Source organism: Dermochelys coriacea, chromosome 10 (assembly GCF_009764565.3).
Source record: "Dermochelys coriacea isolate rDerCor1 chromosome 10, rDerCor1.pri.v4, whole genome shotgun sequence".
NCBI classification, from domain to species: Eukaryota; Metazoa; Chordata; order Testudines; family Dermochelyidae; genus Dermochelys; species Dermochelys coriacea.
In genome coordinates this window covers 84,889,862-84,917,760 of record NC_050077.1, presented here as the reverse complement: position 1 = coordinate 84,917,760, position 27,899 = coordinate 84,889,862, and the positions used below count along the sequence as shown (strand labels likewise).

Sequence of the window (27,899 nt, the reverse complement as noted above, 5' to 3'; positions counted from 1 at the left end):
GCGTTGATGTTGGCGCTGCTTTGAGCAGGGGGTGGGACTGGATGGCTCCTGAGGTCCCGGCCTTCTGGGAGTCCACACGAGGGAAGCCACTTCGAGCCGGGGGGGGGCGGGCAGCCGCAGCCTTGCTCCCGGCACGCAGGCCTGGGGCACCGCCTTTCCTCCCGCACTCCAGGACCCGGGGTGCTTCTGAGGGAACGGTCGCGCGGCTCCAGCGCGGCGCCGGCCCCCCGGCTGCGGCCACAGAAGCCGGGCGCCCGCTGGGGCGAGCTCGGGGCCGGGGCCGGCTGGAGCGTCTGTGCGGGCGGCTCGCAGCCCGCCCCCGGGCGAAGGCGGGTCGTTGCCCCCCCGTTAGCTAACCCGCCCCGCCCCCTTGCATAAGCGGGAAGGGGAGGCCCCGCCCCCGCCGGTCCCGCGCCGGGGAGATGCCGTTGGCCGAGGCCGGGACGCTCGGGGCTGAGGAGCCGCTGTCGCCGCTCGCCCGGCAGCGGATGCAGGTCAGGCGGTGGGGCCGGCTGGGGCGAGACCGGCCCCTGGGGCGCCTCAGCCGCCGCCCGTGGGGCTCGCTGAGCCCTGAGCGAGCCCGGCCCGGGGCCGCCCGCGCCCCGCGCCCCGCGCCCCGCTCCCCTTCCCCGGCGGCAGCGCCCTCCAGCCGCGGCGGGGTCCGGGCCGGGCAGGTTCCGCTGCCTCGCTTTGGGCGCGCCTCCGCTGCCTTTGTACAGCGCCGGGCACCCACGCGCCGCCGAGCCAGGGAGGGCCCGGGCGAGAACAAGGAAAGCCGGGCAGCGGTTTCGTTGGCTGGAGGAGAGAAAACGCCGTGACTCCGCGGCTGGGCAGGAGGGGATCGCTGTGCAGCCACCTGCTCCTCGCCGGAACGGGCTGACTCGGCCCCGGCGCTCCGGCCCGGCCCGTCCTGCCGCGGCTGGCTCCAAGCCCCGGCCTCCCGCAGCCGAGCGCGCGGCTGGCCCGGCGAAGGCGGGCGGGCGGGTCCGGTCTGCGCAGCAAGAAGTAAAACGTGGGTCTTGGAGGGAGCGGGGTGCGGCTCTCGGCAGCTTCCCGGGTCCCCGGGGGACGGAGAGCCGCGGGAGCAGACCCGGGGCCGGCTTTGCCGCCCTGTTTTGTAAGCGCTCCCTGGCCGCTGCATCGGAAGGAGCTGCTGGTGATGCTCGCTCTGGGAGCGTGGGCTCGGCGAGGCCGCTTCCTTTCGGGAGGAAAGGTCCAGGCCTTGGGCTTCGTCTATAAGGCAGGAGGAAAGCCCAGCAGCAGGATTTTTTATTTATTTATTTATTTATTTATTTATTTTGCCGCTGCAGTCTTTGTAAAATTGCACGATATTTAATATGCCACTGATTTTCACCCGATTTGTGCCCGTGGTTAGTTACGTGGAGACAAGTTACAGGAGCTGAGTTCTAGTGCCGGTTTCAGAGGAGCAGCCCCGTTAGTCTGTATCCGCAAAAAGAACAGGAGGACTTGCGGCACCTTCTAGAGACGAACACGTTTATTTGAGCATAGTATACTTTATATTTTTCTCTCCTTCATCTGTGTAGGAGCACACCCCTAAAGACAACCCCAGCATGAGCTATGTATCAGAAGAAGCTGAACGAAGAGCAGTTTTTGGAAAACAAGTGAAAGTTCTTCTCACCCCGTTATCCATGGAAGAAGAGAAACGCAACAAACGTCTGCCCCAGAAACGCTTACTGGAAAACTTTTCTAGTAATGAAGGGACTTCAGAAAGAGAACCAAAAGTCAAAAAATCCCGTGATGATCCCACAAGTCAGCAAATAAGAGATGTGTCCTACAAGGCTTCTTCCAGTCCACAGGGAGTAATCCCCAGTATGTCTTCACTTCATAACAAAAGTCGGATGGTGTCACCCACAAACACCTCACTTACAGCTGATCGTGATTCCGAAAACAATTGGGATACAGATAGTGAAGAAAGTAATTCCGATGTGTCTTATGTGGTAAGAAACCAAACATTGAGTTTTTTTGTGACTATATTCTCTTTTGCTTTTAGCTTCCTCTGTATATTCTTAGCCTAGCCCTCAATTTCTCTTATTTGGCCTCTTTCACATTTTGAAACTTCAAGTATTGATGATTTTGTAAAGGAGGAACTGTTTGCCCCCTAGAAAATAGCAAAGGGAATAAAATTATCGTACTGTTTTTAAGGGAATGCAATTATTTTACTTCTTTTTTTTTTTTTAAAGATAGAAAAAGAAGACCCTGTTTTTCATAATTATTCAAGATAGGTTATTCAATTTTACATAACCCTCCATCTTAGATCTTTTTCTTAACAATACATATTGGCTGTAGATAAATATTAGTTTACTTAACATAATTAATCTTGACCGTCTGTAATGTATGAGAGACTATTTCTTGCAAGCTGTCATAGCTAAACAAAATCCCGATAGCAAAAATCCAACCTAAGGTCTTGATCCTGCCAGTGATTCCACATGGGCCTTCCTGAGTAGTATCAATTTCAGGATTGGTTCGTAAAAGTTTTGTTACCAGAAAAAGAAAATTATTCTATTTTATTATCCTATTGACCAGTATTGTCTTGACATTTCCTTGTACTCTCTGTCTAGCCATCTGTTGTCTCTTCTCTTAAGCTTAGATTGTAAGATGTTTTGAGCTGAGTCTGCCTTTTTGTTCTGTAGTTGTACAAGATTTAGTACAATGGGTTCCTCATCTGTCATTAAGGCTCCTAAGTGCTATGTTAATCCAAATAATAATTTTCAGACTGTACCACATTTCCCCTTTTCTCTAAGGTACCAAGAAATAATACACAGCTTACTCCATTTGAATCCAGTATTTTGCTTATGAATATAACTGAAAGATGTATATATGAATCATTCCACTCTGATAAAGAATTTAGTTACCTTTTAGTTCTAAAAAGGACTCAATTATTTTTTCTGTAAACAATACCATAGACAATTATTATAAGACAGCCTAATATCTGTATTGTTGTACATTTCAGTGTTGTATAATTGCCTCAGGCTTTCATTTCTTGTTTATCAATGTAATATTAAAGATATTATTGAAATAATTTTAACATCCATAAAGAACTTTGAGACTAATCTTTAACGCTCCATCTTCGTAAGTGTGTGCCTGAGCTGAGTGTGCAAAACACTCCTATCCTGATGCAAAACCAGCTTGGCTTCGGTCAATATGTGCAATGAAAGATTTTCTAAAGTTACCATATTGACTAGCTCCCTCACGTTTTTCTTCAGATCTTCTTCAAAAGTCAGCAGCTGTGCCTTCAAGAAATTTAATTCAGTCACCATTCCTTAAATATCAGTCTTTGGGACTGGTCTGTTTTATCCTTTCCTGTTGTGGTATATCTTTTGGGGGTGGGGGGCAGGGAGAATGCTTCTGCAGTAGGGTAAAACAAAGAATCCACAGCTTCTCTTTGTATTAAGGCAAAATATAAATTGGTATTCATGTCTGTGATTGGACACTTTCTGGCCACACTGATGGAGCTCTCTTAAAGCACTGCTGTCTAGGAGTATGGTGTAATGTGCCACTTTTACCCCGTTCCTCCCAATTCTGTTTTAACCAGTTTGTCAACTTTCTAGTATTTTGTGCCTTTTTGCTTTTAATGACCTCATACTTTAACAGTTGTTTGGAAATGGAGGAATGTCAGGTACTCCTCACTATAAAGTAACATTTATTGTAAGAGAAGCTTGGAACCTAAAAAAAAAAAAAAAAGGCCATGCAACTTCATACAGTGCTTTATTTTCTCAACAGTCCAGGCCTTTTTTGTGCACTCTGTGTAATAGCCTAAACATTATCCTACAGAGTAATTGCTTTTATTTGTTTGTGCAGGATGGATCTTCAGAGCTGTCAGCCTATGAAAGAAAAAGACTAAAGAACATTACAGAAAATGCTAATTTTTTTGCTTCTCTAAAGCTGCTTGAGGTTTGTATGATGTCTCCCTGGAATAAGAATAAAATTGTCACTCTAAACTTAATAGAAATTGTCATATCAAAACTGACCCATAGTTCATTTAGTTATGAAACATGTCTCTAACAGTGGCCTATACCAGATGCTTCAGAGAAAGGCATAAAAACTTCACAACTGACTTTGCAATGATATACTGCAATGATCTACCACAGTGATCTGATTATACTTTGTGCATACTTTTTGATAGGGCTCTATTTTTTTTTTTGAAGGTGGGATTTAATTCATTAATATGTGTAAAGTACTTTAAATTATGGAAAGCATTATAAGTGCTATGTATTACACTTCTACACAGGGGAGGAAGTAATCCAACAAATTAAAGTAGTGACATTTTAAATGTTATCTACAGACGCGGATCCTGCTCTTTCTCTCCTTTCCAGATTCCTTCTCTCTCCTGTATTCTGTTCTGTTCTTCCTCATAGGTCCACTCTTGCATTAAGGAGTAAGCTCCTTCTTTGAAAGGCCACTCCTTTGCTCACCCAGAGCGGGTTCTGCACAGTCTCTGCTGTTTCTTCTCACACCAGAATTAGAAAAGCTGGAGATGGAACTGTTCAGTCCCAGGCGCAGAGGCAGAGAGAGCCCTAGCTGGGAGGAAATAGGGCTTATGCTCACCAAGACTCAACCTCTGTGGTTGGGGTAGGAGGGAGTGGCTTGAAAAAATCTCCCCAGATGTCTCTGAAGAGCTCAGCGGAGACAAGTTTAAGCCCCTCCCTACCCCCCCCCCCCCATGTAGCACATTGGACTCCTTCCTACCTGTGTACACAAACCACTCTAAAGTTCCGTATGTCTAAAGAAATAAAACACTGAACAAGCACTCAGCTGTCCCCCAATTTGGTCTTTATCCCTGCAATTGTATGCTGAATTCAAGTCCCATAGTGATTGTAATTATAGTGAATTAAATTGTTGATATTACAGCTTTTATATACCTAATCCTTTTACGAGTCTTATTCATAAATTCAAAATCTAATGTAAGTTTTTATATATCGGCGTCTCTTTTAAAATATGATTTCTGTTCAAAGTCACTTTCTCTGGTGCTTCTTGTTTAGGATTTTGTTTTTCTTATCACTGCAAGATGAATACAGCTATAGAATAGCAAGATGGACTGTATTCTGTTCTTGTGTGCCATCCACATTATTCAGTGAATTTTTTTGGTAGTGGGTAACACAACTTGAAAAAACAAGAGGTGGAAACAACACAGTTTGAGTTTCAGATTTACTCTTTAGTTTGTAGAATTGGAAGTTAGGAAAATTTGACTGGTAAACTGAACAAGTCAGATGATTAATTGAGAGAGAATAAACACACAAACTGTAATTTTTAGTCACTTCATAATCCATTAGTTTCCTTTAGTTAACTGCATTGCACAAAAATATTCCAAAAAAACCACTTGTTCATCTGACTATATTTCTTACATTTCTACACTTTTCTTTAAAGTCAGCTGCAAGACTTCGCAAAATGGCAACCAAAGGACAATCTCATGGAATCAAAAGGTAAACATCACCATTTAAACAAAAATAAAAATCAACATTTTTTTGCTAATTCTACTTTTTTCATTTTATATATATATATGCAGTACATATTTAAATTTTGATCTAGGCCAGGGTTTCTCAAATGTGGCCCCCAGGGGCTTGTCTTGCGGCCCCCAGGGGCTTGTCTTGTGGCCATAGCCTCCTCGACTGATGGGGGACAGGGCAAAGCAGTGGCCTCTTCCCTGAGGCTGCCAACAGGGGATGGGTCCTGCCCCCTTCTGAAGAGACCCATGCTGGAGGAGCAGGCTGCTAGTGAGTTCCTCACCTTCCCTGGGGTGCCATCCATTCCCCTCCTGTCCCCCCATCCATTCTCCTCATTGCCTTTGGCTCTCACTGCCACCGTACCTACCTCCCCATCCAGGGCTTAATTTGTCCCTGGGCTTGCCAGGGCTGCGTAAGGCTTCTGCGTGTGAAAAGTTATATTTGTATGTTTGTTAATATCATTTTTCACAACAGCAGACTTAATAGTTAGCAAGTCTTTAAAAAAGCAACCCAAAACACAGAATAAACAACAAAAAAAGACAAGTACCTGCAAAGCGCCTTATTTGTGTTTCTGTTCTGTTTAGTTCCAGGAAAGAATAGAGACAAGTGTACATTATTTTTATTGAGTCTGCAAAAAATTCCAACATAAATAAATTGGAGTGATTTGGACATGTATATGTGCATATTTATTTCTGTCTTTCCTAAACTTAATTAGGAATTTTAGTTAAAATTGTAACAGCGGTCACCAGCAAGAGTTGTTGGTTGCACTCTGAGGCCATGAGAACCCCTGATCTAGACCACCAATTACCTTAAACTGTCCATGTGACTTCTCCATTGGTAGGTTTTCACTCAGTGTATTTCTGTACCTCATTTTTTTTTTTTTTTTTTTTAAGAGAAGTAATGGTAGTATGAATGTCTTTCTGGTCAAAATAGCATGAAAGTAGCGATTGTATTTTCAGTGAAATTTCAAGAGCAACTTGTTCTTGTAGAATCATAAAATTTAAGGCTGGAAGGGACCTCGAGAAGTCATCTAGTATGATATCGAGCTTGACAGCTAAGAAGAAAATCAGTCTGATGATGGAACAAAGGGAAAGGGAGCTGGAGAGGAAAAATTTAAAAGGATAAAAGGGAACATTAGGTATAGGTATAATAAGTATAGAAACACTGGCATTAAGTAAAAACAGGAAAACAAGCTATAGGACAGAGGAATAAGAAGAAAATAAAATACAGTATGGAAGACGATGTAAAGGAAGACTAGTGGGTAGAATGGAGGCCTGGAGAGAAACAGATTCAACATGTACATTTCAGCAACTATGGGGTTGGCAAAGTAAAGGCGTATGTGTTAACGGGGTGTATTAGGGCATTGCTGAAAGAGATCAGAGCTAAGCTTGCATGGGCAACCTTAACTTTGCATTTCCTGATTTCAGAAGTTTTGGGTTTTGCTCCACTCACTGTTCTGCCAGAGGATGACATACCCCCAAGCAGCTTTAAATTAGTCGTTTGCCACTGAATAAATAGCTAGAGCTGGGGAGAGAGGAGAACAGGGAGAAGGTAGATCATAACTGAAAACCAAAAGTGTAATAAAGGTAAACATTCCTAGACAATAAAAAGAAAGAGGAGTACTTGTGGCATCTTAGACTAACAAATTTATTTGAGCATAAGCTTTCATGGGTTAAAACCCACTTCATCGGATGCATGCAGTGGAAAATACAGTAGGAAGATATAAGTAAATACACAGAGAACTTGAAAAAATGGGTGTTGCCATACCCACTATAACGAGAGTGATCAGTTAAGGTGAGCTATTATCCGCAGGAGAAAAAAAAACTTTTCTAGTAATAAACAGGATGGCCCATTTCCAACAGTTGACAAGATGGTGTGAGTAACAGTAGGGGGGAAAAATAAACAAGGGGAAATAGTTTTACTTTGGGTAATGACCCATCCACTCCCACGGCAAATCTGGTGGGCTGAACTTTGTGACTTTGTCCTCACCCATAACTATTTCACATTTGGGGACAATGTATACCTTCAAGTCAGCGGCACTCCTATAGGTACCTGCAAACTGGACACCATTAAATTAGGCTTGAATAAAGACTGGGAGTGGATGGGTCATTACACAAAGTAAAACTATTTCCCCTTGTTTATTTTTCCCCCTACTGTTACTCACACCTTCTTGTCAACTATTGGAAATGGGCTATCCTGATTATCACCACAAAAGGTTTTTTTTCTCCTGCTGATAATAGCTCACCTTAACTGATCGCTCTCCTTATAGTGGGTATGCAGCACTCATTTTTTCATGTTCTCTGTGTATATACTTCCTACTGTATTTACCACTGCATGCATCTGATGAAGTGGGTTTTAGCCCACACAAGTTTATGCTCAAATAAATTAGTCTCTAAGGTGCCACAAGTACTCCTTGTTCTTTTTGCTGATATGGACTAACACGGCTACCACTCTGATTCCTAGACAACGTAGACTAAAGACATAATGTGGTGTAGTAATTCTTTTGTAGGCAAACACCTTTTAGGGATGGCCTAAGTATACTTGATCCTGTCTCGGCACAAGGGGCATGGACTAGACAGCCTCTTGAGAGGGTCCCTTCCAGCCTTACATTTCTATGATTCTGTGAGCAAAACACATTTCTAGAATGAATCAAAGCTATTTGTGATATTAGTCTGGGTCAGAGTTCTGGAAATAAAGATCCAAACCTATTTTGGATTCCTTTACCATAGGAACTCATGGCTTATTTGAATATATATTGTTTGACTATTTCCATTCCTCTAGAGTTAAGCCCAAAAAGACAGAAGCTGAGACAGTACGTCGAAGATCTATGCGCTTACAAAGAGTAGATCCATCAGGAGTTCCATTGCCAGAAATTCCAGCACAGCCAGAACCAGTAATTGATGAATATGTAAGATGGTGAAGGAAAAAGGAAGAAATACAGTACAGTGCATATTTGGCAGCTTTATGAAAACATGTTAGATTTTTATTTAGAGATACTGAAATTTTTAATAAATCTGAATGGCTTTGGCTGTGATAATACTTATCCCTAATTGCTAAATAAGTTTTATTCGATAACCTGGAGATACTTGAGAAGTTTTTCATGCAGCCAATAGTATGGGTCAGATTCTTCCACCCATGTTCATGTTGAGGAGTACTTTGTTCCATGAAAAGCCCCATTGGCTTCTGTTGGGCTCCTCAAGAGCAAGAACAGGAGAATATGGCCCTGTGAAGGTGATCTAGGGTTGTGCAGAAACAAAGTAAATTCTATTCAAAATGATCTCAACAGAGCATGCTCTGAGAAGTTTTATTGAAAGTAAATCTCATGGTAGAAGTGGAGTGTGCAATAGTTAATTCTGTGTTCTGTGGCTCAAGCTGAAGAAATAATACTTTCCCATTTCTGCACAACAATATAGAATCTTGATAGAATGTTATGTATGCTCAGTAATTCATAGACTCAGTTGTGGCAGCGTTAATTCAGATTTTTCTTGTTCGGGTTTTGTGTCTTCAGCATATCTTAATCTAACTTTTTGTTAGCTAATTTTTTTCCTGAGACATGTACTACCATATTTGAGGAAGTTATACAGCAACATGTAAAACTATATTCTTATGTGAGCTGATAATTTAGGGGTTTTGTATTACTACGGAAATAACACTAAATTTCTGCAATATAATTGTTGAAGACGATGCTTCTCAGAGTCAGGAGAAAAGGGAAGAGTATAGGAGGCCACCTGTTTACACACTTGTATTTACTATTTCCTGCCCTTCCCTCCTGTAATAAGATATATTTTGATATGAATTTCTTTTTATGCACATTTTAATATCTTGAAAGGATAGATTTGTTTGTGGCGTATATAATTGCTGAATAGCTCCCTTTGCTTACTCATTTTTTCTAGTTGAATGAACTGGTTGGGAAGCTGTAAAAGATGCACAGCGTACTTAACATTGTTTCTGCCTTTTAAATAGCCTCAGTTGCCACCTGGACCTCTTCCAATGGTACCTACAAATCAGAATAAGAGCAGTGAATTAACGGATGGGTTTCTGGATACATGGACAAAGATAAGTCAGGTATCCGTCAGAATTCACTAATTTTTGGGGGCATTTAGCCTGAGCCCATAATAACTTTGCCAGTAAATTTGTGCCCAAATTTAACTGGTACTTTTTTTTTTTTCTTGTCTTACAATGCAGATAAATCCTAATGATACTGAAAAACACATATGTAACTTAGAAAGGTAATCTATAAACAACTTATTTCTGTCAATTTTAACTTTTTGGTGGGAAATATCTAACAATTTAATGATGTTGCCTAGATACAAAGCCAGTCTGAGTCATATGATCCTGAGTGAAGATGCTGTTACAAAAGTTGTCAAAAATAGAATATATTCTGTGGCTATCCATCCTTCTGAAAGCAGAACCTTGGTGGCAGCTGGAGACAAGTCTGGACAGATTGGTCTTTGGGATTTGGTAAATTGCTTGTGTGATATCTCTTTGGGGGAGGAGAGGGTTGTGCTTAGGATTTATTTATTGGGAATCTTATGGGATGGGAAGTCAGATAACTGGTAAGAATGATTTTAGTAAATCTGATTAGTAGACAGTTACTGAAGCGAGGCTCCAGTGCTAAGGTGTAACATCTATGAGATAATAGAGTTTTGTGGGGGTAGGCAATACAATTTTTATGTGCATGAGATTGGGATGATGGCAATGAAGGAATCGTGTCATCTCAACTAGTGTAAATAAAATTGCTATGCCATCACACACTATCATGCATTTATTTATGCTACATTGTCTCTCTCATCAACAGAAGTTGGTCGAATAAAAGATATTACCTCACCGACCTTTCTCTCACATTGTAGAAAATTATTGAATATTTGTTAGCATATCAAAACAACTATTATTTTTCATATCACCTTGACTCTGATTGTAGGAATAACTAAGACAATTTGATTTCAAAGTTCTTGTCCATGTCCTTCTCTTGTGACTTGATTATTGTAGCTTCTTTCACTCTGGCCTCCCTGACACCCACATCAGCTCCCTCAGGTTCATACAAAATGAAGCTGCTACTATAATCTTCCTTGCCCACTGTTTCAAGTATCCCAGCTCTCTCTCTGTCTACTCTAGCACGGTGTTTTTCTAATGCATTACATTCCAGCTTCTTGTCCTCATCTTTAAGACCCTTTACAATTCTGCCTTTTACTACTTATTTGCAAATATCTTACATTGTGTCACCATCCTCTCTGTTCTGCCATAGATGGCCATCTTAAATGCCCATTTCTCTCTTCTGTAGCTGTTTGCTCTTCCTTTCATGCTGTCCCTTATACATGAAGCCACCCTCCCTGACTTAGTGTGTAAAGCTACTGCCCATCATGTCTTAAAAACACTCCTCAAGACCCATTTCTGCCTTGATGCCTCCAAGAAATCAGTCAACTAATCTTAGCTAGATTAAGACACTCAAAGATAACTGAATAATACCAGCTATGTATAGGGTTAAAAAATCTTCATAATTTAGAACCATCAAGTTGTGCCAACCAGTGTTATTACATGACTAGGCGAAGTATGATCCAGTGGTTCTGATGGCAGCCGTCCCAGGTCCGGTTCTAATCTTTGCCATAGAGACACCCTTTGTGACTACAGGCAATGCATTTAGGTTTCAGAGTAGCAGCCATGATAGTCTGTATTTGCAAAAAGAAAATGAGTACTTGTGGCACCTTAGAGACGAACACATTTATTTGAGCATAAGCTTTCGTGAGCTACAGCTCACTTCATCGGATGCATCTCACGAATGCATAAGCTCACGAAAGCTTATGCTCTAATAAATTTGTTAGCCTCTAAGGTGCCACAAAAAAAATGGGAATAAATTGTAAAACCCTCTAAAAATGACCTAATGTAATTTTTCTCTATATCTGGGTTCAGTGTCCATCAAGGATAGGACAAGTTTAGTTTGCAGTAAGGGAGATTTAGTTTGGATATTAGGGCAAAACTTTCTAACTATACGAATAGTTAAGCACCAGAATAAGTTACCTAAGGAGGTTGTAGAATCCCCATTCTTGGAGGTTTTTAAGAACAGGTTAGACAGAGACTTGTCAGGGATGGTCTAGGGATATTTACTTCTTCCTTATCATGGGGGAATGGACTCTAGATGACCTCTTGAGGCCCCTTTTCAGACCTATATTCTATGGTTGTATAATATTGCAAATCAACAGAACAAGAAACAAATGCTTTTGCCATAAGCCTGGAATCTCCCGTCTCCAGTGGAATAAGGCGGAAATTATCACGTTACCGTGTACATTAGGCCTACAGAATTTTCATAATGTGCATGGGCAACAAGACCTATTCACCCTCTTACTCCAAATGACTAATGATAAAGGAAAAGCAAATGCTACTTTAACCTCCTCCGGAAAGCTCATCCACAAGAGAAGCTTGTGTTACTAATTAAGATGTAATAGCTGTCTTAGTTTTCTCTGAATTCAGTCTAGGTTTACTGAAGGTAGCTCAGTTTTGGGGCAAAGAATAACATCCATAGAAGGAAGAGAGTACCAGAACCAAAAAATAAGCATTTGACTGTATTTTAAATTTTGATTGGATGCTGTAGTGGTATTAGCATTATTAGACGATAAGATGTAGGAAAGTTTTACTATCCAGTTTTTAATTCCCAAATTGACTGTAAACCAATTCTAGCAATAAAAACAATCTGATGAAATAGAACTTCAAGTTATAGCACCTAAATTTGTTAGTCTCTAAGGTGCCACAAGTACTCCTTTTCTTTTTGCGGATACAGACTAACATGGCTGCTACTCTAAAATAAGTCATAGCAGAAGTTGCAGCTCTTACTCTCTGGGAGGTATAGTAATTATGAAATTGACAGTAAATGTCTAACTCGTGTAACTAAGCCTGTTATATAGTGATGAAAAGGATGAGGGGAAACGACGCATAGGCCTGTCAGTAGTATGTTGAACTGTAAATTGTGAGCAAAATCATGCAGTGTGCCCTCAGGCAGAACTCATTGACATCAATGGCTGTTTAGCCTGATCAAGGGCTCCAATGACTTGCCTCAGAGAGGCTCAAATAGGGCTACATTTGCAATTTGGACTACTGGAAGCAGTCTTGTTCTATTAGTGTACCTAGCAGAATTAATTTGTTGCTGTATGCAATCATTCAGAAAAGATTAGAAAAAAGCAAATCAGTATTAGTTATGATACAGAATTGAGACATAAGTAACTTTTTGAAAGAGCAATAAATGTAAAAATAGAAATGACATGGTTAATTTAACATTGTGTTAATTAAATCTTTTTATTTTCAGAACTCTAAATCTGAAGATGGAGTATATGTCTTTATACCACATAGTCAACCAGTAAGCTGCATGTATTTTTCTCCATTTAATCCTGTTCATTTGCTATCCCTGAGCCATGATGGAACAGTACGATGTGGAGATGTTACCAGAGCTATCTTTGAAGAGGTGAATGTTCATGCACTTCCATTATGTATAAGTCTCCTTATGAATCTATCTATCTATCTATCTAGCTATGAAGTATATTCAGCCACTTAATACCAAAAATATAATTTGTTAGCTCCTCGGGTTGCTGGAAAGTTTACCAGTATTCCCTCATAAGGCAACATAAAATAACCATAAACTTTTTGTTCATAAAAATACAGTAAAAAAAAAAAAATTTGGAAACCACATAGACAATCAAATATCTGGAAAATTTGCCTTGTTTTTGATTTGACTGCGGTGTTTTAAGAAAACATCCTTATAATATGTCATGGACACCCTTTTTAACTTATTCTCACTAAGGAAATCTGATTCATGTTAAAATGAGTTTCATCTGCATCCATGTGACTATTTAACCCAGTAAATCTCCATTTTTTTTTTTAAAGAGTATATATTAAAGCAGCAAATTAACAGTTTTTCTTTAGAGGAGCTCTGAAAATATCAATCATGGTGCAATGTAAAACTCCCGTTAGCTTAATTGTTCTCACCCTTTCCCCAGACAACTGTTTGGAACTCCACAAAGGGGCCAAGTGACACATAACATCCTAGCTTTGTGGATCCTGTGAAGAGATTTGCAATTCTTCTCTCCTGTTTGCCTGGTCCTGGCTTCTCATGGTCATGTGGCTTCTACAAGAGGAGTGCTGCCAGTGGCCAGGTTCCCCTGGAGGGCACAGTAATGAAGTCTTAAATTAATGTTGCTTAAAGTACCGTTACCTTAACTGCGGATAATGGCCACTATGATGGGAGACTGGCATGGACAAAGCTCCTCCTCATTCTGAGCTTGTTCCTCAAATTCCATGGAGCCTGATCCTTCTTGGTGCACCTAACGAGGGGCTTCCCTGGGCCTGGGGTGGGGACAGAGCCAGTACTAACCATTTCAGTACCCAACTGAGATTTGCTTGGTGAGTCTTTCCTTTGCTTGTGGAAATAGTTGGATGACAACACTTTATGAGGGAGTTATAAATACTTTGCATTCTGTTCAGTCCATTATCCAAAATACTCTGTATAGAGACACTTTCTGTATTCCACCTGCTCTCATGAAAAAACTACTTAAATGGATCACTGCTGCTGTTTTAACTAATGTTACTAGCATAATTCAGTGTGAAAGGACATAACTGTAGTTTAAAGCAGATTACATTCTATTGTATGCTTCAACTGCTGTGAAGTATCAATATGGAAATAGTTGATTAGACTGATTTTATTTTTAACCAATTATACATTGCCTTACATAAACTCCTGTTTCATACTTAGGTATACAGAAGTGAAGAAAAACGCTTTTCTTCCTTTGACTTCTTGGCAAACAATGCCTCCACATTGGTGGTAGGACAGTGGGATGGTGATGTGGCTATTGTGGACAGACGGACATCAGGAACTTCTTCTGAACTTACTGCAAACATTAATTCAAAGACAACAAGAACTGTCCATGTTCATCCAGTGAACAGACAGTATTTCATTGCTGCTGGTGCAGTGTATGTACTTCAAAATGTATTACAGTGACTTGTGTGCTTTAAGAACTCTGTGCAATGGTTTCACAGGAAGGCAATGGGAATCAGCTGTAAATGGGATTGGTTTGGGGAGAGCGATCACCTACTGATATTTATAATAGGGAAGTTAGTTTTTTAACTTAAATATGTATGTTCAAGGTTTTTCTGATCATTTAGGAAAACATTCTACAAAGAAACTTAAAATCTGATATAATTTGGCTTTCCCTAATATTTTGGTGTTGGGAGTAAGAAAAGGACTTTATGGGACACTTTGTTTTTGGGAAAAGAGAATTAAAAGTATGAGCACACCCGCAGTTGTCGTTTTCATGGATGGTGCCACTTCAAAAATAATGAGTAGCATCTTTTTTTAGGTTTCAGAGTAGCAGCCATGTTAGTCTGTATCCGCAAAAAGAAAAGGAGTACTTGTGGCACCTTAGACTAACAAATTTATTTGAGCATAAGCTTTCGTGAGCTACCGCTCACATCCTTGGGGAAATAAAGGCTTTTGGTAATGGCGTATGAAGGAATTGACATTTGTAATTACTGTTTGCCTTGTGAGAGGTTTAGGGCAGGCTGTACTATACATTCTAGCTGTTAAAAGGCAATTATTATTGTATTTAGGTTTTTTTTAAGATGCAGCTAGTGCACTCTGTTCCTCCACTTACATGGAAGTGAAAACTGAAAATTTAAATTTTAAAGATTATGCAACTACTTGACTTTTTATAGTAGTTAGTTAACTACTTAATGTTCCATAACGAAACCTGTAATAAAATGGCGCTGTGTATGTCTTGCAGGAATGTTTGCATTTTTGATACACGATACCTGAAGCCTAATGGAAACAAGCCCATAAGCTTTCTCAGTGGACACACAAAGAGTGTTGCTTCTGCATATTTCTCACCTATTACTGGTAATAGAGTGGTGACAACATGTGCTGATGATATGTTGAGGTAAGGGTGTGGGAAGGAAGAGAATACAGAAGTACAATTCACTGCTTAATATTTGTTCTTGATAGCTTTTTCTTGACATTTTTAAGTAGAATTTCTTGTAATATTTTTTTATAACTAATGATTTCTTTGCTTACATTTTTGCCCTCATTTCTCTTTAGAACCTACAACTGTGACCATAAATAGACACAGTGATAGGGCTAGCTTTTAAAAAAAACCTGGTTAATAATTCCATGTATAGCAGTTACAAGCGCTGAGGTCCTGAATTTCTTCAGTGTTGCTGCTAAAAGTCTGACAAAAGAGCTGTGTGGATAAAGCATATGACATAATTAAGACTGAATTCATAGTGTGGACTGTGGTTTGTTTTTTTTAAAAAGTCTTACTTTTCATGCTGTCAGTTTGTGATCATTATTTAAATAATCTGGACATCCAAGTATCTGATTACATCCACAAATTGGGTACTTAAACGTTTAAGTAACCTAAATTACATCACAGAATAATAGGCACAAAATGGGAGGCCTGGTTAAGGCTGAAAAATCAGGCCATATACAAAACTGTCTGTGTTTTTAAAAACAAAATCATATTCTTTCAAGAATGTATGCAAGAGTCATACCACTATAACTGACATGTCAGAGAGAGGTGGATGAGAAGACAGTGAAGAGAGCAAAGAGGAAAGCACAGCGGGGCTCAAGTTGTAATAGTGCACTGGCTTCATCTTCTGGCCCTGTGCTTTACCCCGTGTTATTCACGGCAAAGACTATTGCTCAAGAATTGGACTTTTTAGCCACTTGCGATGCTGCAGCACAACAGACAGTAACTGAACTGTGATGGTGCTTACACCATCATCGTTCAAAATGTTGCTATTAATTCATAAATTACATGTATATATTAGATACTAAGTCTGTGTAGACAGGAGGAAATGCAGCTACACAAATTCTTATATATTACTTGCAATACATCTTTACAGCTCCGTATGCACAACAGATATTCAAGATCTAGTCTTAAAAAGTAGGGTGTGATACGAAACCAACCCAGTAGTAAAGACTCCATAAATCTTTGCAGTTTGAACAAGACAAACATAGAAGTTCAGATATTCCAGATATATTTTCAAAGGAGCATATTAGTACTGGGGGGGTCTGTGTGAGCTTTTTACATCGGGTAACCGATGTAGGCTTTGGAGCCAGGAATGGGCACCAACGCTTTCACAGACTAAGGTTAGAAGGGATCATCATGATCATCTAGTCTAGCAGTTCTCAACCAGGGGTCTGGGACCCCCTGGGGGGCCGTGAGCAGGTTTCAGAGGGTCTGCCAAGCAGCGTTGGCATTAGACTTGCTGGAGCCCAGGGCGAAAAGTTGAAGCCCTGTTGTGTGGGACAGAAGCCTGGGGCCTTGAGCCCCACCACCTGGCTGTGAAGCCGAAGCCTGCACAACTTCGCTTTGTGGGGCCCTGGGCAGTTGCCCTGCTTGCTATCCCTAACGCCGGTCCTGACTTTTAATCTACTGGATATGCAGAAAAACAGTTATTGTGGCACGCGTGGGCCATGAAGTTTTTATAGCATGGTGGCGTAGGGTGTGGGGAGGGGCTCACAATGAAAAATGTTGCGAATCCCTAGCTTCTGACCTCCTGCACATTGCAGACCACAGAACCTCACCCATCCACTCCTGTAATAGACCCCTAACTTGAGGCTGAGTTACTGAAGTCATTTAATCATGATTTAAAGACTTCAAGTTACAGTTAACTTTTTTTTTTTTTTGGCTGGGATAAACTTGAGTTGGTGCTGTGACCCCATGTGCCAGGTCCCAGTGCCACTCACTTAGATTTGGAGGGTGTGGGTGTAGGGGCTCATGGGCTAGGGGTGTTAGGTTGCTGGTGTGGTAGGGCACCTGAGGGGGGGAAGAGGAAGATCAAGTGGAGGAGCAAATCTATGCCTCTCCCTCCCCCAGTTTAAATTGCCCTCTGCAGCCCCTGCTCTGCTCTAATGTTATAAGGTAACAAACTAAAGTAATTCTGTTCAAAAATACAAAAATTTGCTTTAGAATGCGTATCTATTAATGGAATCAGGACTTTAACACCTGTCCCTGAATTGGATTTCACAAGTAGAGAACCTATTACTGTATTCCAAAACTTGTATTGTCTGATATCTGTAAAATGCCTATGTATATAGTCAGGAAAGTCTTGTTTTTGCGTGTGCGTGTGTGTATATATAAATAATAATGATTTACTTTACTTCACAGAGTTTATGATACCAGCTCTTTATCATCTACAATTCCAGTTCTCACTGCTGTCAGGTAACGTACATATACCAGTGCTAAGGGTCTGGCCTTTTCTGGCTGCTTTGAGTTGCTGTAAAGCTAGCATAACCACTTGGTGGAGAGAGCCGCCAGGTAGCAGAGAGCTGTCATAGGTGCTTTTACTGTCAAAGGGGGCATGGCTGGGGCTTGCCCTAAACCTGGTAATTCTCCAGGTACTAGAACAGCTATTAGTGTCCTAGCCAGCTGCATAAGAGAGAGCAGCCCTGACGCTGTTCTTTATTAGATGGAGGACTGGCTTTGGTCCTCAGCTAAACCCAGGATCAGGGTTGTGTATAGCCAGCTTTGGTTGCCCAGTCACCCTGCTCCAGGCACAGCTTGGATACAGCCCAAAGTTGAGTCCACTAGATTTGTCAGGAGGTTTTTAATATCTTTCTGTGTAACTAGAGTATTAAAGCCTGTTATGTCCCTGTACTTTTGAGAAGTTTTCTCATGTTTCAGGGTGTGGTCTCATTGGTGTTTCTTTTTAAAATTATTTTGTAATTCTAAAAATATTTTGCAATTGAACAAGATACTCAAAGCAACACATTTTGATAATAAAGGGCACTGCTTATAAATGGAGATACCTATCTTTTCCTTATTCCCTTTCCTTCATTCCTGCTTCGCCCAGGCCTAAAGCTTGTAAATCCTTTCTGTGAACAAGAAAGGCTGGACTCCCTCCATCAAATTAGTCATTGCCAGCTCTGGGGTCACTGAGGGGTTGGTATTAGGTATGGCTGGCCTGAAAGTTTAAAATTTTGCATTTTTGAAAAGGGCTTAATGGTTTTCCCCTGGATTTGTATCAAAAGACACTCCTAGAGCTTGAATACCTTTTACAAATAGTTGCTTATTATGTCAGAGGATCTCTTGCTACACTTTTCTTGCCTTTTAGTTCTCCTTTTTGCCCTGTTATAGTCCCTTCCTCTAGGTCTGGTGAGAGGAAAGGGGTGGCTCTTATCAATAATGTACACTTCTCCTCTGATCTGTTGAGGAGTAGTGTTGAACGGTTCTGAAAAGTACTATTCCCAAACTAGCCGAATATGATGATGGCTAGAAGGTGAGGATAGATGTGTGGCTAATGGATGCTCTAAACAAGAGCACTTGAAATGGCAATATTTAAATATGCAACTTACTAAATTCAGTGTTTGATTTTTTGTTTCATTTTTCTGAATAGACATAACAATAACACAGGACGCTGGTTAACTAGGTTCAGAGCAATATGGGACCCTAAACAGGAAGACTGTTTTGTGGTTGGCAGTATGGCACGCCCAAGGCAAATAGAAATCTTCCAGGACACTGGTGAACAGTTGCACTCTTTTTATAATGTAGATTACCTTGGCTCTGTTTGTTCCATCAATGCTGTGCACCCCACAAAGAATATCTTAGTGGGTGGTAACTCCAGTGGTCGTCTCCACGTTTTCAAGGATTGAAAAAGTTGCTGAATTTTTTTCCTATATAAAGTATGTTTGTTTCTCAGGACAAAAATATGCATTACAAGGTTTTAAATTGCATTTTATTAATTTGGAAGCATTCTGTATTCTTTTTTTAATAAGTTACAAATATTAAATTTGTAGCAATCCTACTACACCAACCTATGGTGAGTTGTGTGTATCCAAATACAGGAGAAGCTGCATTCATAATAAAAAGTCATATTTCCTAAAGACATTTTAAGTATGACCTTTAACAAATATTTATCATGTATAGTTCTAACATTAGACCTTTACTAGATTGGGCCTCAACTTGCTTTTTAGATGTAATACATCATGATTGTGGCTTTCCTGAAATTTACCTTAAGCTTTACTATACAACATAATCTGTTTTCAGTAAAACATATCCGTTTAGCAAAATGTCTGACATTGTGCCATGAAATTTTACTCCCAGAATTGTTTAATGTTGGTGTGTGTAAATGAATGTTGTCAGGTGCACTGAGAATTGGGTAAAGAAGATTATAATAAATAGCAATACATTGAATTGATCAGTTGTTTTGAGATGCTGCATTAGGTGAGAACTGTAATTTTATTTAACATCTTCACTGATATTTGGAAATGAAAGTAAACAGCACTTTGATGAAATTTCACAGATAATATTGGGAGATGTAGAGCTGGGGGTCATTGTGTGGATTCATTATTATGGTAGCACCTTCAAAGTTGTCTCTGGGATTAAGGTCCCATTGCTGGAAGCACTGTGGATATGTAACAAAGACAACAGTCCCTGCCCCAGAAAGTTCACATTCTATACATAGGCTAGGACACAAGTGGTCTAAATACAGAGAGGATGGGGTGAGTTGAGAAGATGAGGTAACAATAAAATAAACAGGGTTTTGCAGAAAAGCACACATCACACATTGTTGCTTACCTAATGGTTTCATTGTAAAGGTGACAATAGTTAAGGTTGCAGCAGGATATTCTCTCTTTTAAGGTGGCTAAGCTGTTGAATAATACAGTGGAAAGGATTGAGCCTTGCCCTTCTGCAGTTGAGGGATTTGGATGTGGGAGAACAACTGACTATAAAGACTGAGTTCAGTTTGAGTGGAAAGACCTGAGCCATTCCGGATATTTTCATGCTCCTCTGCAGCTGTTTGGAGGCATGGTAGGTGTATATAGTGGTGAATAGTACTAAATGCCACAGAGAAGTCCAGGAGGAAGAGTAGATGCATACCACATAACTATGAATGCCAAATGGTCTTCTACCAGATCAACAAGTCTGGCCTGACTGAGAAGGAACAACTATACTGACTGCTGACAAGTGACATTGGAGACAGTTTTTGCTAGCTTCTTGATTTTTAGCTTGTGTAGAAAAGGTCTGTAGTTGTGATACTCCAGTGTCACAAAGTAGTTTCTTTTAGTATTGGTTGTAGTATTGCATCTTTTAGTATGGATGCTAGATCATCATCGCCACCTTTGACAGGAGCAGTCCCTTTTAGGAAGGGGCTGCAGATGTTTCACACTCTCTCCCTTAGCATCCGGCAAGGGGTCAGAGTTGCAGGTGGTGGCACTGACTGCTCTGTGTTTCCATGACACTCTTGTGTGAATGGGCTCAAACTTTGGAAAGAGGGCATTGTGTTTCTGGTCCTGCTTTCAGCTTGTTCTTGATGGCCCAAAGCTATTCCAGATGTGGGTGATTTTTTTTCTGAGAAGTAAGATAATTCTTGGCAACAGGTGATAATGAGTTACCGGGCCGAGGGGAGATGGTCTGCATCAAACCTCTTGCCTGAGGCAGGTTCAGCCTCACTGCCCCATATTCTCAGACTGTTTTGCAGGATAGGACCGCTAAAACCCCTTTGCATTAGACATCCCTACTCTGCTGTGGGCCACTGCTCACTGCCCACCTCTCCTTTCCTTCAAGGGCACACAGAGGTCTGGAAAGGAAGGAGTGGAGCTGCCTGGGTGCAGAGGAATCAAAGTGGCCACAGGCCTCTCTGCTCATGAGACACCGTGGCAGAAGAGTTTAGAGCTGTGTGGACACTTGCACTCTCCCTGCTTGGCCTGCTGTCGCTTTCACTTTCACTGATGTGTGAGCAGGTGCTGAATGAGCTCTCCCCTGACTGCTAATGGTGATCTGGAGGGAAAGACCTCAGAGCCACCTCTCTGCAGAGACACACCTACTCTGCCCAGCGGATCAGCAGACAGACCTGCATTGCTGAAGTGATTGATTTTGGTTGTTTAGGGTTAAAATTCACTGTACTCATACAATAAGGATAACATTTCATTATCCCTGCATTCAATATTAAAGACAGCAGGACTACACTTAGTGAGCCCTAATTGGGGGGGGTGTCATCCTAACTTTAACCTCTCTCATTGTCAGGAGTAGTGATGCCAAATGTAAGAGTCAGAGGGGGTATTTAAACAGGTCCACGCAACCAGGCTTAAAGGTGCCAGAAGCCATTTGATTCCCCCCCCGTCACTGTTTTAAGACAGCTGACTAGATGCATTGTAGAGGTTTGGCTCCTTCTCAGTGATATGCTGACCTATGGGCGCTAACCTTAGCCCTGGCACAGAGACAGTGCTGTGATGAAAAGACAATGCAGAAGAGATGGCAGCAGAGATTCCCGGCTATCCTGTGAAATCACTGAAGAGCTGAGATCACCGAGAACTGGATGAACCCGAGAACACCGCTGTCACCATTACTGCTGCATCTCTGTGATGCTGGGGAGCCATGGCAGAGATACTGGCAGGCTACCACCCCCATCCTTCAGGAACAAGAGGTGAACCCCCCCAGGCATGTCCCTGGAATCTGGGGCCACTGCTGACCTCAGACAATACAATGAGTTGGTTTTCAGAAGAGGAAAAAGGGGAGTGGCATGGTAGAGACTTTCATCCCTTGGACTTCAACAGCACAAGGTGGGACTCGGACAACAAGGACACTGCCCAAGATACTATGGGGTGGGTGTTTTACTTCTTGGTGGGGTACTTTCAAATCCTGGTTGCAGGGTTTTCCCAAATTAATGCTGTTTTCATCTTTAATAAAAGTTTTCTTGTGTTCTACATGGACTCGGTATTTGTGAGTGAGGAAGTATTAGCTCTTGGAGGCACCCAGGGTGGTGGTTCGTTCCCCTAGATTACTGGAGTGGTTGGGGGAGCCAGGGTGGGTGTGTGTCGAGTCGGTTCTGTTTTGTAAAAGAGGAACCTGTCGCTTGTTGCTGCCTAAACTACCTGGCAGAAGGGTTACACTGAGTCACCCTGCAAACATTAAAAACTACAGTGTGATACAAAAGTTCATTACACTTGCCTGGCTACGAACCTTCATTTCTCAAGTCTAATGCACTTCTGGTTTTAAGGGACAAGTGGATCCTGCAAAAGTCAGCTGAAATGAGGTCACTTTAACACACCACTCTGCTACACAATGACCTCTGCAGTGGGTAAGCAAAAAAGTTGTGCCATTTTCTGCATTAAGTTTCCAGCCTGGCTTGGCCTTCACTCTTGAAGCTGGCTCTGTGAGCTGTTTTCAGTCCAGCTTAATTGCTGTTGGCTTCAAAATGTAGGTGCTTTGGTGTTCACACTCTGCATGTAAGCTGTGTGTAATGAGTTTAATTGTGATCAGTTAGCCATGACTGGCACAATGCCCAGCAAAACAGGGAGAGGGAGCAGAAGGTGATAGGTGTGCCTGTCTTTATGATGTGTTAGATTCATCTTTCTATATGGGGTCAGCTTCATCCTGGCAGCAATACGTGTTTATAATGTGCCTGAATCAGCTCTTTGGTTCAGTTCAATGTTTCAAAGGATGGATTTTTAGAAAACAAGGATGAAAGCAAAATTGTTAGCCATGCAGATGTATAAAATGACACAGTGAGATCATGCTTGCATTAGGCTTACTGGTGTTTGTAATTTTGGAATTTCTCTGCTTAAAAGGCCAAACTCTGCATTGATTTTTTTTTTTTCCCCCAATGGGAAGTTAGTGTAAGTTAAGGGTGCAGAATTTGGACCCATTGTGTTTAAGGGCCAATTTCTTAAGTTCTTGATCAAGTAAAACTTGTTGACGCTGTAAAATATTAACTATCACCAGTCAAATGAGCAATTTATTTAAAAATAAAAAATGCCAACTCTTGTTTTCATGATACTTAAATATTTATTTAAATTTAAAAATACTTTTCATGGCACCAATGATTTTATGCTAACTACATACTGAATATGTAGAAAAAGGTACATTATTTTGGAGGGGAAAAAAGTAACTTACAGTATTTGGCACATGAAAGGTTAACTTCTATGAAAACTAAGAAATTCACATTTTCAGGTATTTTTACCCTCTACTGCTTTAAAGAGGCAGTACACTATTCTTAAGAGTTTTGCTTCCTCTGGTATAAGAACTATGGAAACGACTTTTTATACAAATGACAGATAAAACTAACAACTAGCAAAACATGAAACATGGCACAGAGGGGGAAAAAACCATAAGATTAAAAAATTACTAATTGTAATGGTTTTAGGATAAAATGCCTGGTGAAAACAGCAAAAGGTTAAACAAGGTGTGGTATTTATTACTATTCTAAAAGCAGATTGATGCAAAAGTTTTTCAAAGTTAATATTTCATATCTTGTGGTTTTTGAAAATGAAAATGTTTAAAGTACAAAACATTGGAGCTGCACCTGTCACTGAATGATAATGTATTCAACAAGTAGTATTAGCAATTAACAATTAAAACAGTGGAATACTGCATCTTTAACCTAGGATGAAAAATGTTTAGTTTAAGACTATCACTCACTGCATAGAAACACCATTTACAGACTGAGGTAGGAACACTACACTAAAAGTTAATTTTGCTATGTTGCATAAAATGGTATATATCCATGTAAAAATCTAGCCTTTTTTCTCCTGTGGTTGGCATTCACAACTTAATATTAAATTGAATGCAAAATCTTTTTCAGCTCTTCCGACAATCAAATGGCCATGATTAATTTTTAAAGTAAAAGTGACAAACTGCATTTAAAAAAAAAAATTGACAGACTAGTAAAATGGACCTTATTTATTGCAGTGACAAATAGTCTGAATCTAATTGACTTCCAGATTGTTCTCTATATTGATGATTGAGCATTTGGCAAAAGAGAACAATTGACCAGTTCAGGACAAAATCATTACTCATCTTCAATGGGAATGGGGGGGGGTGTGCATGCGCGCACGCACCAGCAGTGCTTGAACTTGTGTACAGAGATGGTTGACGGTGCAGAAAATGTAAATCAGACTTTTGAAATTGGGTCTATGGCCTCGACTTGCTTAAAATCTCTTCCCTGAGATGAAATGAAACTCTTGCTAGTCTGTTTTTATTCTGTTTTGTTAAATACACGCAGCTTCACAAGAAACTGTACAGTAGTGATTATTGCTCCCCTTACAACTGGGCTGCTATTTTTGCCAGGTAATAAGAGTCAAGTGTTCATGTCACAATAGAAATTAGTTAATTACACTTTTCCCCCTACGGACAGAGCTCATATTTGTCTAGGTGTTTTCCAGAGTTGTCTCCACTTCTGTAATTCTGCTTTTTACCTTTGAAACATTTCAAAAAATCTGCTGTTCTTTTTTCCAAAACTAGTAATGGGTTAATCTGCCATTAGAGTTCCATTCTACAAGCCATTTATTCTCAAAATAATTGGCTTACTCCAATCATTTTGTATATCACGCTATGTTCATCTAATCCATAAAGTTAAAAACTCAATTAGTATCAATAACAAAATGCTATTTTGTTTAAAATACAGGTTTAACAGTTGTTTTTATACAAAACACATACAACTTTCTGAGGCAAAATGTATTCCAAATCATCAGGTATGATTCCTAACTACACACCCAGACTTCGTAGAACATAACTGAGTACATTTATCTACTACCCCCATATACTCCACTCCCACTGTCGTTAGGGATTTAACACGTCTATAGTAAACGCCACTGTGGTGCACTACAGGTTCAAGGCTTAACATGTTCTGAAAAGGCCTAAGTTATAGAATAGGATAGGTATTCACATCTTTCTATGCTATTTAAAGGAACAGACACTGCCACTCCTCGCGTCCCTGTTTCTTGCCCACTCTGTTGTTTGTGAAAATGTTTCTAAGTTGATAAGGGTATTGGACCAGATTGCTTTCTAAGGAATAAACCATTTGCCAGTTAAGAAGCTCTGGGTAGTGAAAGGAGGATCTCCAAAAAAAACTTGAAGGTGGTAGTGCTGTGCACAGAGGCAGTTTTAATAATGAAACAATACTCTAGTATTTAAATTAGAACTCAGTAGCACCATTACTAAAGCTCCTGCATAATGCAATATCTCTAGTCTTGAACTAGTGCCTCCGCTATTAGCTGACACTAATGCAATAATCAGTAGTAATAAAATAAATTCCTCTTATTCAATACTTTCGAAGTAATACACACATCTATGAAAATTAAAATCTTAAATTATTCTGCAAACTTCAAAGATTAAAAACTGAATGGTTGAATACTTCAGGAAAGTGGAGCTCTAAAGAAATGTGTTTTTAATCTGGCATAAATCTATCGCTTTCTTCTTCCAGGAACAAACCTCCTAGGGTGCAGTGTACTTTGATTCATGAAAGGAGAACTTAGTTTATGGGCCGATGGTGCCACGATGGGTCCCATTTGCTGGGAACTGGTAGCAGGTATCTTCTGAATCCACCTGGCTAGTTATTAGGAAGTCATGCCTTCAGGTGTCAATGAGCAGGCTCAGCACGGAGCGGACTTTGCAGGCAAACCATCGCCTGAGGGGACAAAAGTATTGATAATGGAATTGTTCAAACTCGGGGGTCTGGCGAATATCACGGAAAAAGGCAATGTCAAGGTCAGACTCGGTAAGGATGATCAGGAGAAGGAGCAAAACAAAGAGGAGTCCAACTGTCACAAGGAGCAAACGGAGGACACTTAAAACAAACTTATTCACCTGTGCAGCTTGTGCCCCGCCATTGCCACCAACACCCTGACACAAGGCTTTGAACTCGCCTCCCATCTCGTCGGCCTCGGTTGCAGTAGGTGTGTTAGCTTCAGACTCCTGCTCTTCTTCGATGCTGCAGGGGGCACCGTTGATCTGCCTGGAGAGCAGCATCAGCTCCAGGCTGTGTTCTGCCACCGGCGTGGGAAGGACGCTATCGGCGGGGCTGTAGATCTCATCAGAGATGACTGCCACTCTCTCGCTGCTCTCACCTCTGCCGCTTCGTGAATGGGACATGAAAGCATCGCTGTGAGAGGCTGAACGCACGGGGGTCGAGTGAGCGCTGTCCCTCAGAGACTCCAGGCCTGGAGAGTGAAAGACAGCAGAGAGAGTGATGTGCAAGGGCGAGGAGGCATAGGGGATTAGGGATGGGGTGTAAGCCCTTCTTGTGTATAGACCAACCCTACGCTGCACTTACACCACACTCCAGGAGCTCAGACTGCTTCGCAAATAAGAGAGCCACAAGCTGGGTCAGGCAATAACTTTTATTGAACCAGCTTCTGCGGGGGGGGAGAGAAACTTTCAAGCTTACACAGAGCTCTTCTTCAGGTTGTGCATACAAAAGAACTAAACCTGAGCCACTGCCATGGAGGTCGTTATTATCCCCATCTTATGGGTGATGAAAACGAAGCCAAGACAGGCTATGGCCCTACGTTTTCCAAGGGTCTGCTAATTTTGGGTGCCCATGATGAGTGATCTGATCTGATTGTCCATTCATTTAAGCTGTGGTTTTTGTTCATTTTTGGTTTGGTTTTGTTTTTTTAAATTCTGCTCCCTTAACACTTCTCCTGACGAAGGGGCTCACGTTGTGTTCTAGTAGCATCAATCCCAGTAACTAGGGGGCAGCCTGATGGCTGTGCTATGGGCTAGACCATTAGCTGGAGTAAGTTCATGCTGCTGGAGTAAATGAAGCCATGCTGACTTACACTAGCTGAGGATCTGACCCTAGCTATTGCTTTCTCAAAAGACTGCAACTTCCTATAGCACAAAACTGCATAAAAATATAACCTCAAACCCTGTATGTCCCAAAAATTTGTCACCTGCAGGAGTGACAGACAAGCTAGCAAAGCGATCATGCATGTGGCAGGATGAACTTCCCTCTGGGTGAGGGTTAGCCCCAACCTTGCTCCTTACCCTGTCCGCATTCCCCCTCGGCGAGAGCTGGGGCCCTGCTCCCAGTTCAGAAGGGGGACAGCGTAAAAAAGTTTTTGGGGACCACTGCATTATAGACAGGGCCATAGCTCAGGGCGTAGGGCAGGGTTTTAACGGTGCAACACCGACCCCTGCTTTAACACGTAAGGGACTGTGCAGTTTCCTCGTGCCCCTGCTGTGAAGTCCTAAGATAAGGGGTGGCACAAGGCAGCACAGCAGCCAGGGCACAGAGGAGGGGGCGCAGACCCAGCTGCCCGGCAGGACTCGCCCTCTCCTCCCCAGGTAGCGGCTGGGCCCGGGCAGTTCATCATCCCAGGGTTGGTATCGGGAGGAGGGAGGGGAGGCGCAGTGCCCTTACCCCATCTAAGTGGCACAGCTCAGAGAGTGCAACTGCCCTGGAAAAAAAAGGATGGCTGGTATCCCCCTCCTGCACGCACTTGCTTTGCTGGTGCCTAGAGCTGGTCCTGTCTCTGAGACCCTGCCCTGCCCCTTCCTGCCCCCTGGAAACACAGGGGCGGAGCTGTGTCCATACTCAGTTCCCCCCCCCCCCGCCCACAGGAGGGAATCACTTGCACAGGGGGAAAGGCAGCCCCTATAAATTAAGGCTGAAAAGGCTTTGTGGAGAAGCGCTGTAGCCCCTGGCCCAGGCAGCGGTGATGGCTGAAAAAAAGTG

At 41.6% G+C, this 27,899-nt stretch overlaps 2 protein-coding genes across 9 annotated transcripts in view; one reads left to right on the top strand and one right to left on the bottom strand.

Moving 5' to 3' along the window:
- The first annotated feature begins 344 nt into the window (after positions 1-344).
- Positions 345-26,811, top strand: WDR76 (WD repeat domain 76). 3 transcript variants are annotated; one of them, XR_006274551.1, is made up of 14 exons: positions 345-494; positions 1,545-1,958; positions 3,820-3,912; positions 5,386-5,441; positions 8,244-8,370; positions 9,426-9,527; positions 9,648-9,691; positions 9,770-9,923; positions 12,757-12,912; positions 14,197-14,414; positions 15,224-15,376; positions 17,609-17,662; positions 18,578-18,719; positions 18,837-18,971. XR_006274551.1 is itself a non-coding variant. In XM_038418834.2 (13 exons), exons 1-13 carry the CDS (start codon positions 423-425, stop codon positions 25,693-25,695), a joined length of 1,695 nt encoding a protein of 564 aa, XP_038274762.1. In that variant the 5' UTR covers positions 345-422; the 3' UTR covers positions 25,696-26,811. The 3 variants fall into 3 exon arrangements, 2 of the variants coding, with proteins under 2 accessions (XP_038274762.1, XP_038274758.1); XM_038418834.2 differs by lacking the exons at positions 18,578-18,719; positions 18,837-18,971 and adding an exon at positions 25,644-26,811; XM_038418830.2 differs by lacking the exon at positions 18,578-18,719 and having other exon boundaries at positions 18,837-22,146.
- The window catches only part of FRMD5 (FERM domain containing 5), a 346,861-nt gene continuing 320,972 nt past the window's right edge, over positions 2,011-27,899 (bottom strand). For 3 of the 6 annotated variants that reach the window (XM_038418836.2, XM_038418837.2, XM_038418840.2), the window contains one exon: positions 23,208-26,379. In XM_038418836.2, the coding sequence (XP_038274764.1) occupies positions 25,793-26,379 (587 nt within the window). In that variant the 3' untranslated portion in view covers positions 23,208-25,792. Of the gene's footprint in view, positions 2,120-23,207; positions 26,380-27,899 lie in introns of those variants that run through there. The other 3 variants (XM_038418838.2, XM_038418839.2, XM_043493290.1) reach the window with 2 other exon arrangements.

Coding starts and splice junctions, on each gene's coding strand:
- WDR76 (XM_038418830.2), top strand. CDS start 423: ATGCCGTTGGCCGAGGCCGGGACGCTCGGGGCTGAGGAGCCGCTGTCG. Junction 9,692..9,769: donor CACATATGTAACTTAGAAAG/GTAATCTATAAA, acceptor GATGTTGCCTAG/ATACAAAGCCAGTCTGAGTC. Junction 12,913..14,196: donor CCAGAGCTATCTTTGAAGAG/GTGAATGTTCAT, acceptor TTTCATACTTAG/GTATACAGAAGTGAAGAAAA.